The sequence below is a fragment of the Mustela lutreola genome, chromosome X (genome assembly GCF_030435805.1).
Source record: "Mustela lutreola isolate mMusLut2 chromosome X, mMusLut2.pri, whole genome shotgun sequence".
In the NCBI taxonomy this organism is placed as follows: domain Eukaryota; kingdom Metazoa; phylum Chordata; class Mammalia; order Carnivora; family Mustelidae; genus Mustela; species Mustela lutreola.
The window spans coordinates 94,631,004-94,643,570 of NC_081308.1; the positions used below are offsets into that span (position 1 = coordinate 94,631,004).

The window sequence follows — 12,567 nt, forward strand, 5'->3', positions numbered from 1 at the left end:
ATTGCCCCATCCAGCTGTTTGCTCAACCCCCATCTCCTATGCCGATACACACCAATCCACTTGTACGGGTTGACAGCTACCGTAACCTTGGATCATTCCGGAAGACCGCTGAGACAGAAATGCTGGTTTGATGGAAAGTGACTAGAGCACCTTCTAGTTTCAAAGCTGTCTGGTGTTTTGGCCATGACTCCCAACTCTCAGGAGCTTCTTGTTGGTTCAGATGTGATTTACCTACTATCTTGCATACTACTACTTGATTTCCTGTTTTACAAGAATCCAGATTGAATACTGCCTTCCTGCCTTCCTGGCCTACGGAGTCGGTGAAAGTTACACCGAGAGGGACTCTGATTTTCCTCTCTGGGTGGGTCACCCCTACCATCCTCTCTCTCCTCCTGCTCTGTGAATAGACTTTTCCCCCAGCTACGGGATAATTTTTCAGCCAGTTGGCATACTATATAGGCTTTCTTCGGCTCCTTGGGCCTCCAGGATTCTTAGCACAAACAGCCCGGTCTTCAGCCATGCTGTTCTCTCCCTCCCGGTCACGGGAAGGGCCCAAAGCCTTTGAGAGGGCAGCTTTGCAGCGAGAGGCACAACTCTCCACCACCAAATGCCCTTCCGTGTGAACACAAACCTACTTCTGCAATCACATGTTTTCTTTCTCAACCAGCGGGCGCATTGCCGCTAGGGAACAAGATAGCTGGGGAGCCATAGGGGAAGCGACAACTCTGTTCAAGGGCCCCTCTGAGGTGGAAGCAATTTCAAGGGACCCCGTAAATCCAGCCGGATGTTGCCTGGGCCCCGGTCTGAACGACTTTGCCCAACTAGACTGAACTTGGATGCCCCCCACCAACTCTAAGCTCCAAGCGGATGGTTCATTTGTTTTCATGATATTAACGCTATCATCATTCTTAAACGAAGCGCGGGGCCATGCCTCTGCAGGGACAGGCACTCAGAAAATATTGATGGATCACATTGAGCCTGACATTTGGGAGGGAAAGGCCGGAGTGGGAGAGGAGATGAGATGACAGCTTGCCAAAGGCTCTGAAGATACCTGGGCAGGTTGGGGCTCCGGCCATGATCTTCAGATTGTCCTGTGGGACCTGGCATTCTGTTGGAACCAATTCAAGTTTCCATAAACATTCACTTCAAAAGAAAAAACAGTGTGTATAAATGTATGGTATTTAAAAACCAATACAACCTGAAAGAAACCCCTAACGCATCCCAGTGGGTTAGTGGGAGCGGTTGAGTGGCCTCATTTCTGTTCAAACCTCAGGAGTGATGCGTCTGCTGCCTGAACTTCTTGTAGGCCTCGTCAGGCCTGGATCAGAAGGTGAAGACGGCACCAGGATTTCATGGTTTAGGCCGAGGCACACCCACTGTCCTAAAACTAGAGGAGTAAGATACCCTCTCTTCTCTGTGCAAATCAGGACCTTCTTGCTGTTGGACAGCCCAGAGTACAGAAATCAATGGGGTGCTGAGGCTCTGCCTCCATCATCTGTTGCCCCGATTATAAATTTTTCTAGTCCTCACCAAAGCCTTGTTGTTCTCATTAGCTAAGGAACTGGTGTGCATTTGTAATTTAGAACAACAAAATACCGCTTTTAATCTTGAATTTGTAACATAATGAGATGTCAGCTGAGATTTTGATTAAAAAAGCAAAGAGAGCCTCCCACCGTGGAGGGAGACCAAAGGCTGAGCAAATGACCAGCTCCTTGTGACTCAGCGGCCTCCTTCTAGAATGGGAGCATGAGCTCAAGGCCGCCAGGGCGGTTGGTGAGCACGGAGGCATGTCTCCCAGCTCAAGGCCGCCAGGGCGGTTGGTGAGCACGGAGGCATGTCTCCCAGCTACCGCCCACCGTGAGGTTGGTGAGCACGGAGCGCACCCTACATATAAGCTCTGTCAGGCTCATGTGATCATCTGTCATGGGGGAGATCTGCAAGCGTGGATCAGTGTTCAATTATATAAGGCACATGGCCTTTACCAGGCTTCTGGGCCAGTTCATTGAAACGATTTGTGACTGTCAGTGCAACCTGAACGTAATCTATTCAGGGTCATTTTTAAATCCGGTTGTAACCAAGTTCTCAGGACGAGGTCAGCTGGCTTCAGAAGTGTACTTAATTAGGATCTAAGGCAGTTTCCTCCCCATCTTGAACGATTTCTTTCCACATGCCTGGAGTCTGGAGCAGGAGATTGTCCCACAAGCTATAGGATTAAAGGGGGGGTGCCTTTTAACATAGGAGCCCACGCCATCTCCCCAGGGCCCACCTCATGCGTGTCCCCCCATTCAGTTATTCCTCCTGCAGGCGAAGGCCTGGGCAAGCATTGGGGAAGCCACGACGGCTTTGCCCACACCCACACTTGTCTTGGCTCCTGGGGTCAGAGCTGCAGGAAGTGCGGGAAGCCGTCCTTCACTAGCACTCCCGACTGGCAGCTCTGAATCCGCGTGTGATTTCGCCACGGCCGACTGCCCCCAGCTCACTCCGATGGGACCCCTCGGGCATGAGAGTGTTTTCCATCAACAGAGAGGAACAGCCGCGCCGCTCCTCTGAAGCAGCGGGGCTATTTCCAAGGTGCCTAGTGGGGCGTGAAATCCAGGGGGGGAATGCTGAAGCTTTGTGAAGAATTTAGGTAGGTGGAGTGTGATTGTTGAAGTTGAAATCCGTCCAGACCATTGAGTTAACCACTAATGTGATAAAAGTGAAGGCTGTGGGCTCATGTAATTACTTCGTTCTACCTGAGCCTATTAATATTGTCTACATCGTTACCCCCCCAAAAAAATAATAAATAAAAATCCCATGTACCATTAACCATGAATGATGGAACTGGATAAACCTCGAGCAGATGGCTGCCTTAATGGAGCACTATTCAACACCACAGTAGTCCTCCGGGATCTGAGATGGCTGTTTTTAGCCCCCGTGATTGACATCAACACGTGTCACCAAATTCACACGGGCAGCAGGGCTTTGGGGCAATGCAACAGAAAAGAAGCCCGCGTGCATTCATGAGCGATTAATCCTGAAATATGCATGGGACGGCATAGGATTTAGAACTGAGACAGCAAACGATTTAGAAAGAGCCTGAGGTATTCGAGCAATGTCCTTGGTGGCCTTTCCATGGGGGAAGAGATAAGGCAACAGCTGGGAGAGAGGTGGCCCACCAAGAGCTCGCCGTCTCTCAATGCAGGCTCTTATCTGGCCCCCGAAGGTCAGTGCCACCGGCTGCCTTGCCCTCTACTCAAGATGGTTTCCCCAAACTCCAGCTAGGAGTAGAGTTCACCTCCTGCCACTCCAGAACTGGAAAAGTAACTGGGGACATCTTTTGGGTGTATGGTAAGCCTGCTGCGTGTGTGAATGTGTACTGGCTCTGATGAGCCACATCCGGGCCGTTTTCAGATTCCATCCCTCCAGTACTGAGAACATGGCAAAGCCTTGAGGGCAGAAGAGAAGACAGGCTTCCCAACCTCCTGAGGTGCTCTCACCTGGATAGCACTGCTAACTGTCCCTACCAGCTCGCAAGAGGGAAACACCTGGAAGAAATTTAGAGCTGGAGTGAGCACGGTTATGCTACCACTGGACTACACATCTGATGCCCGCCCCAGGTCGGCGGCCAGGGCGGACTGTCCCATAAAGGCTGGACTCAGTCACCAAGCCAGGATAGAGGGCCAGGCAAAAAGAGGACACAGGCAAATCACAGGGGAGGTGGGGACCAGCTGCGGGCAGGTGAGGTTTCCGGAGCACCGGTCTGGAAAGAAATCGGCATCGGCTCCGAAGTATATTGTTTCCAAGTCTTCGGCGGCTAGCGTGGTGGCAAGAAGTCCCCAGGAGACCAAGAGCCTTACGATGAGGAGGGCAGGTTAAAGAAAGAGACACCAAACGGTAACTCAGTTTTAACATTTTATTGGGTAAATGATTTTAAAGATAGTAACAATAGTGTCAAAACTACTACAATATCTTTCCACAGCCATACCTTAGAGACCCACATAAACCTTCTGATTTTTTCCTCTCGCTCAGTTTTAATATTTTCAAGCTATACATACCATATAAAATGCCCATTTCCAATAGTTTCTTCAAACTATTAAGCAATTAAATGTGGAAGGAAGGAGGTTCTAGTTATACTTGGAGGGGGTTTCGGGTAATCTGCAATGTCTCACTCTAATCCAAAAACAGGTTACTAAGAACGAAGGAAAAGATGAGCTACTCCAGGTAGCTTTTGCTTATTACGAGTCTCACCACTGTATCACCAAGAACTCAGTATGCTGGTGACGGATTCAAAGTAATTTCGGGGAACATACAAAACACTAAAATAACTTAGAAACTAGATCCAAATATTTCAAAAGTAATTGACTTTGATATACAAAAACAGTCAGAGGTGGTTACAAAAGTTTGTTTTCTCAGTGCGTCTATGTACCAGCGCAGTTACTGGGTCCAGAGCAAAATAAAAGATTTCTCTTCTTCTGAAACAGTAATAAAAAACAAGGAAAACAGATCTTTGTATATAAAGGATCAATGCTGGTCTTCAGAATAATGTAATCGGAAACCCTTAAATCGAGAGGCACACAACGGGTTTCTGCTTTTAAAAAATAAAAGGAAAGTCACCAGTTTATTTCAATGGAGGAGGTGCTCACACCCCTCAAATAAACTTCATTCAGTTGAACATCACTAGCAAAAATCACTTAGAAACTGTACAAAAATAAAAAAGTTAACACATTTAATCCTGCAAGGTTTTTGTAAGGACTGGAAGGCAGGCTTTTGGAGCAGCATCTGGGCATGGCTGGGGGCTTCTTTGGTTTGATCTAACACACGTGAGAGATGGAACCTATTCCAGATGACAGTTTCAAATTTCCTGCACATTTGGAGACACAAAAAGAGGCCAGTATACAAACTTCCAGTGTGCTGGGCATTGGGACTGTGTCTACTGGACTAGAAACTCTTACACCCGCTTGAAGGGGGCCGGGGGGAACGAGAGCAAGCCTTGCACCTTCCTCCATCAAGTACACCGACCTCTCGTGGTTAGGGGAGCCTAGGGTGGGGGGCGGGGGAGCACACTCTCGTGCAGTCCGAAGGCCACTTAATGGGGGTCGGGGCGGGCTGGGGGCTTGGTGGGGAGGGCAATTGTTCTTTTAGTATCTGGTACCTGGCTGATGTTGTTTAAAAATAAGAAAACCTTCCAGAAACGGAAGCCTTTTGCTACATACCAAAGTAAAACGCGTACTGTTTTCCCAGAGGGAAAAAAAAAAATACCCAGTTGCATTTGAGAAACAAAACACAGAAATGGAACTAATTAACATTTAAAAGGGGGGGGCAATGTAAACTTTGTGCTACTCAAATGAAGTTCAAGTATTACTTCTGAGCTGTTTAAAGATCACTGAACTTATACAATATTCTGGTGATAAGAGTGCAATTCACATTTGTGTTTCTGAACAAATAAACCACAACTGGGCTAAAACACAACCTGTGCAATCAGAATCTTCGTCTGAGTTAAAGACACATGCTACATATTTCAACATATTCCAAGTTCATTCAAAGCACAGACTTAAGAGCTTTGTACTATACAATGAAGGTGAAAAGGGTCTAGCGTTCGTTTGAAGCACACCATTACGGTCTGCAAGACACCCTTTATGCTACCAAATCTTTTCAGTCAACAGCTATTTAGAGACAAATAAAATGCACTGTGCATTAATCTGAAAACAAAAGGAGACAAAACTATCCTTTCCCCCCAAGCCATGGTGGGAAATATTGCTGACCTCGTCCTCTGAAGCCTGCAGGATGGTTATTTCTTCAGTATAACATTATTACACTGGTAAGAAAAAAATCTGTAGAACATCTGCATATATCAAGAATTTTTAAAAAATCTGATATGATTTTTAGAGTCCGCATGACCAGTCACGTGACCTGCTCAAGATTGATTAGCACCGTTAAATACATAAACACACATATGTGTGTACGTACGTGTAAGTAAATGTATACATACACACATATGTATGTCATAGATCTTTTCTTTAAAACAACAACAACAACAACTTCTAACCATGAGCTCACCCAGGACGAGGAGCCTGTTGAACTGATGAGATGATGGATAAGATGGGTCAATATTGGTCTATTTTGTCTCTCTTCAGTTTGCTTGTTTTATTTACTTTTTTTTTTTTTTTGCAGCAGATAATATCATTCAGCTTGTGCTCAGTTTCCCTATAAGGGCAAGAAAAAGTTTCCGTCAGGTAGCCACCTGGTTTTACGCTGAAAGACGAATCTGCTCCAAAAATGCTCCCAAGGAGAAACAGAAGGACTCAAGATCCCTTGCTACAGCCCAACAGCTAGCTTTCTCTGACTAATCTCTAGGTTCAATGAAACTGGCTACCAGGATTGCATTTCAGGCTAACAGTTGGCTTCTTAGTTAAGGCATCACAACTGAAAATGGTTATTTCAACAACGGGCGCTGTGGATGAAGGAATACCACCAAACTTCTAAGGACTCTCATCAAAAACAAAAGCAGTTTGCTCAGCCACAGTGGCAAGCACAGGGAATCCGGGCAATCAGCGCACCAACCAGCAAAAGGGTTTTGAATTCGGAGCTAGCAGTCTGTCATTTGTCACAGCCGACTCTAGATGTAAGCACCACCATTTTGATTTTTAGTGACATCTCAAGAGTTTTAGACTACATATTCTGCACCATACTTATATTCATCACTTGATATACTGGTTTCCTGCTGGAGAAAAATTACACAAACATGCGCGTGTGCACGCGCACGCGCGCACACACACACACACACACACACATACACACACTCACACGCAGAATTACTATTGAAAAATGAAGGTAATCTTTCTCCAGAATCATCTGTCATTTTTCCTGGGGATAGACACACAGACCTCCTACTCCTCCTGACATTGGGAAGTCCGCTTTGTATGCGCTGTAGGAAGACCAGCCCTGCAAATCGGCTGGGCTCTAACAACTATCATTTCTAAATACCAGCTCCATTTTCATAGGTGTAACGTAACATCTTATCAACATAGTAAATGTGTTTCTATCAAAAGTATGTAGTGCAGAAAGACTCCAGTCTTGTCCCCATGACAAACATATCTGAAATTGTGGCATATACGAACTTTTGTTTCACTAGATTATCTTTACTATTTCTTTAAATAGTCGCTAAAATTGTCTCTGGCCAATCATGACTTACTGAAACCTAAAGCTAGCAGGTTTAAATTAATATATAATAGACAAATGTCTCTTTTTGGTTATTTGCTCAAAATAAATTTTTTCACCTTAAAAAAATACCTAAAAGTAAGGAATTTGTCTAATCTGCTGTTTCCCATATAGACACAATAAAATTTTATAAGAATATTTCTCTAAATTGCCTTTTTCCCCCTAACCTCTCTTAATTCCATTTAATTATATTCTTCTCAAAGGCACTAAATTCTGTATCTGCTCTCTTCCTGATATTTGCTGCTCTTCAAAATGACTTCTGTAGCATATCTGAAAGGTAGCTTGTACTTTCTTAAAACAGTGTTGTAGTTTGTTAAGTTGGTTCTATAAAGTAATGAAGCTGTCTCTTCTACAATAACCAGCACAAAAGGCATAAATGATTTCTCACGTTCTGTGACAAGCCCTATCATGGACCTTCCAATGTTCTCTACTAGAACTTAAGTTCATATATTTTAACCATGGGGAAAACACCTAAGTGAAGACCCACATACTAAGCTCTCCTAGCTAAATGCATTTTAGACAAATTCGAGAGTAATATACAAATACCTGAATTTGATATAAATTGCTCCCAAACTCAGCTATCAAAAATTCTCTATCTTACTGGGGGAAAACTAGAGAAAAACCTAAATAAAATCCTCAAAAACTGCACAATGTCTTCCATCCACAGTCGAAAGAAGGAGGGAAGAGAAGATAGAAGGACAGAAAGAAGACAGGAGGGAAGGCAAGAGAGACAGAAAGACAGAAACCTGACTGAGAGAGCAAAGCAAAATTCTACATAACAGGGCGAGGAAAGAAAAACCCAAAAGTTATATATGCTGCAAAAAAAAAAAAAAAAAATCAATGACCTAAAATAATGAAACAGAATCTTCTTAACAAATGCCATTTTCCTACCCGTTACCATGATGATCTTAATGATGTCCAAGCTTCATCATGGCAACGGAAACTATCATCATAAAATGGTACAGTAAAAGAGATAGCTAGACCAAGAAGGGGTAGGGTCTCCTGGGAAGAGGTCTGCAGAGAGGCCCAGTGACTGGCTGTGCGGCTCAGTGTCAGGAATAATGGTTGTATGGCGGAAGGGGATGCCCAATGCCATTTTGGAAATGATGATGCTGGCGATGAGCAAGGTATTCGGCATAGCTCAGGGTCATCTTTTCACTACGGTACCTGAAAAAGTCAGGGAAGAGACAAAGTTAACATCAAGAAATAGATGGCATGCCGATGTCGGAGCCCGGAAGGACGTGAGAGATACCTTTACAGACCAAGAGAGACAGAGGTCCCGAGAGAAGTCATGACTGGGCCAACGCCATGCAACTGAGTGGTGAAGCTGAGATCCGAACCTGGGAATCCAAAGTCTGAATCCAGGGCTCTTCTACTATTCGTGGTTTCAACTGTTCTAGACATTTCCGTGCCCTCTCCCCGGCAGCCCCAGTTTGCCAATGGGAAGGAGCACAGGAAAGCCAACCTATTGCCATCGTGTATGCATCTCATTCACTTGACTGCTCTTTCTGCCAGGACCTTCCCTTGTTGACCATGGCCTTCCCTCCATCCACGTATCTACTCAGGTCTTGCCAGTCAGTAAGAATAGCAACAATCAAACACTTTTCCTAGTACTGGTATCCCAAACCCTCTCTTCCGCCATCTCTGGCTCTCCTTTCACCCCCTCACTTCTCAAAACCGTAATGTGTGTTTTCTACCTTTTTAGCCCTCCATCTCACGCTGCTCCTCGGCCTGGTCTTCCTTGGCTCCTGCCACTCTTCCACAGAAACCGCTCTCTCAGAAGGTCCCGCTGTTCCTGCTTGACCTCTCCATTAGGACAGTGTGCACCTCTCCCTTTCTGAAGCTCTCCTGTGTCATGGGCTCTCCAACTCCACACGTCCCTGGTTCTCCACCCACACACTGTCTCTCAGACTTCTCCTTTATCTCTCGGACTCTTCCTCCTGCTCCTGCCTGGTAGGATTTTACTGGGTTTCTTCCGCCTTCTGTTCTTTTGATCCTACACCCTCTGTGCCCCCTCGGGGAGCCCTATCTTTATAGCTTCAGCTAGGACCTCTTCACACATGATCCCAAATCACCATTTCTGGCCATGAGTTCTATCTATGAACATTTACAGTCACATACCGGACATTTCTATACAAATACCCCAGGAAGCACTTCATATGCAGAACCAGTGCTGAAACGTGACTCTCCTCCTGTGCCCCCTCCCTTGGTTAAAGGGTGCTTTGTGCCTTGGTGCTTTTTCATCTGGAGTGAAACCTTGACTTATTCTTCTTCCCTACTTCTGAATGATGACTAAGTCCTTTTGTTTCTTCCAGTGTTTTCTGATCTGTTTCACTTCCTTTGGGTGGCTGCCCCAGATCCTTAGGTAATTAGCAATGTCTTCTAACTCCTCTTCCTGTGTCCCATTCCAATCCTACACCTTCCCAAATCCATCTGTTTCAAACCCTTCAATGGCTACTTACTGCCTCTAGAAGCAGGTCTACACTTCTTACTCAGGAATTCAAGACCCTCCATAATATGACCCAACCTACCTTCTGGGCAATGTTTTGCTCCCATGACCACCTTCTATATGCACACTGAAAGACCGGCCAAATCAGACTGTTGAACGTTCCTCAGAACTTGGCTCTGTACTTCACCACCCACATGCCTCGACTCACTAAATTAATCCCTTCCCTCCCCCACCCTCATATATTCTACCCATTCTTCCAGACCAGTCTCAAACCTACATCCTCTCTGAAATGGTGTATTATCTAACCCCACCCCTCTTGGAAGTCCTCTTTCCCTACTTTATGACCTCACACTAGCCATCACAGTCTGCCTTATATTCCTCATTATTTTTGTATGTGCCCTTCTGGTCTCCTAGACTGACTTCAAGGAAAGAAGAGAGGGAGGCATTTTTAAATGTGTAACTCTGCAGGGCTGGGAAAAGTCCAATTTTAGACTATAGGCATTCATTGTAGTTTTATGGAATCAAAACAAATGGAAACAGCAATCCATTTTCCTAAAATGTTGGATATTTTTAAAAAAATAAGTATTCCCATCATCCCACAGAGAAATACAATTGGCATTTGTGAGTCTAGCTCACTTGTGATTTTCAGTAAGCTTCCATGGTAGACTTCTATCACTGCCAACATCCTAAGGTTAAATTCAAATTTGAAGAGTGCTTATCAGAATCCAGGGGTTCTGCTAAGCAATGTCCAAAGCTAGCCAATGGCTACTTCTGGTAACTTTCTTTGATAATGTACAGACTCAGAGGATTTGCTCATGTAAAGCCAAAGGAATCACACAGGATGTGTGATTCCTTTGGATCAGGATGGGAAGGATGCTAAGGATGGGAAGGATGGGCTCAAACATCACACAAGCTTTATTGCCGAGCCAGGTTCCATCGTATCCACCCCCAGGATGGCCCAGCCATTCATTTCCATTCCGTTTCAGAAGAGGGAAGCAAGTAAGAGAGACCAAGGAAGTCAAAGGGTTATAGACATACACATCGAAAGGTACTGGTTAGCCTTGTGCTAGAAAATGCCTTCTGTACCTGGTCAGTTTTATGGTTTTCCTGAATTCATTAGTAATCGGAGCTTTATATCCTCCTTTCCTCAGTAAGGAGTCTATGGTCTGAATATGGTCCCATCCTGTGGAGAGTAGACCAGATAAAATACCAGTCACGTGCATGTCACAAGCACTTTTGGGAAAATACAAAATGGCTTCGCAGAGGTCAGCTGTCACTGTCACCAAATACCATCAACTCCATTGGTCTTAAAAACAATCACACAGAAGAGCTCAGACTTCTTCCTGTTGAGAAGCAGCTCTGGCCCTGCTTCTCTATATATACCTTAAGTGCTAGCTACCCGTGATGGCTGACGACATTAGCTTTTTTTATCTCAACCACATTCAAAGACGAGAAGTCTAAGAGGCTGGCAGTGACGGCTCAGGTGGGTCTCAATATTAAACCATAAACACTGCCCTCTCCTTTAACAATGACATCTTTAAAAGGGAGGGAGAAGCCCAAATGTCACTTGTGCCAGCTCGGTAGTAGTTAGGACTACCACACTAACTCATGGTAACTACCGTCCCTGATGATACCTTCTGGGGTCAATCAAGTGTATCTGTGTGAAATATGCGAAGACATTTTTATTGGTTCTGATGTGGGATGGTGTGCTTAATATCCGAGCCCCTCCCCCATGAAGCCAGTGGGAACTACGGGATTGAAGACATTTTTGAAAGGAACCCCAATAAATCTTCCGATAGCTGTCTTAAAGACTAACTCTCTTGTTGGGGTGAGGGGTGTGTAATGACATGAAATTGTATGATTATATAGCTCACATTTATATGAACCAAACAGGAGAGAACCAACTACAGATGCTTTCTGATGAGGAATAAAAAAGTTCTATAAGATAAAGAAGAAATATTCATTTCAACTGACGTGGAAAACTAGAATTTCATAGTGGCTAGAAAGGACAAGGTGCTAGAGAGCGAAGAATTCCTTAAGGTTACAGTGGTGGTTCATAAACGCTTGTGCTCTATCTGCCAACACAGAAACATGTTTGATAGGGAAGTGCGGACCCAGCCGATCAAACTCTAAGACTCCATGTCGTCTCGGTGCTCTTGATATTAATGGGAAACCTACAGTCCTCACAGCAGCCGATGAGTCCCCGGCAACCACCTGACGAGGAAGCATTTGTTACTGATAATGAATGTACCGTGGGGCTATTAGACAGAAGGCTTGTTTATGACAAAAGGCTATAGCACAGTGGGATTATGGGCAAAGGGCATTTCAAATTCACAGCAAACCACTGCCTAAAAAGAAAAAACCCACTTCTACAAGTCTTTGCTCTGGGGAAAGTTAGATTTTTGCGTGTCTTTGCTCTCCAACTGTAGTGCAGAGATTCAACTTCTCTAGGAGTAATTCACTGATCTCATACAGACATTGCAGTGACAGTGATGGAAGAGTCATTTCTTCTCATTTGACAACTGCAAAGTCAGATAAGTGCATTTCAATGTGTTTATCTGTTGGACTTCTTCCCCAGATCATATGAAATAAAGTACGACAATGACCTTGCTCCTTTGCAACCTCCGGTAGGTAGGTGGCGGTGCGTTTTGATCCTTTTTCATTGATGAATTCTATTCTAATGCCATGTACACCCACCTGAAAGAAATTGGCAGTTTTATTAGTACAGTCTTCTTTATAGAAACAGAAAGAAAAGGTTATAATTTCACTTTTAAGAGAAGGCAGTTTTTCCTTTCCCCTTGTTTTTGGAAGGGCATACATATATATATATATATATATATATATATATATATATATATATATACACACACATGTCTGTATGTATGTATGTATGTATATGTACACACACACACACAATT

General features: G+C 44.5%; 1 protein-coding gene across 2 annotated transcripts in view; it reads right to left on the minus strand.

The window, feature by feature from the left end:
• Window positions 1–3,881: 3,881 nt before the first annotated feature.
• The window catches only part of AMMECR1 (AMMECR nuclear protein 1), a 120,974-nt gene continuing 112,288 nt past the window's right edge, over window positions 3,882–12,567 (minus strand). For both annotated transcript variants that reach the window (XM_059156578.1, XM_059156577.1), the window contains 3 exons: window positions 12,256–12,346; window positions 10,736–10,832; window positions 3,882–8,367 (listed from right to left, as the gene is read on the minus strand). In XM_059156578.1, coding sequence (XP_059012561.1) covers window positions 8,253–8,367; window positions 10,736–10,832; window positions 12,256–12,346 — 303 coding nt within the window. In that variant the 3' untranslated portion in view covers window positions 3,882–8,252. The remainder of the gene's footprint in view (window positions 8,368–10,735; window positions 10,833–12,255; window positions 12,347–12,567) is intronic.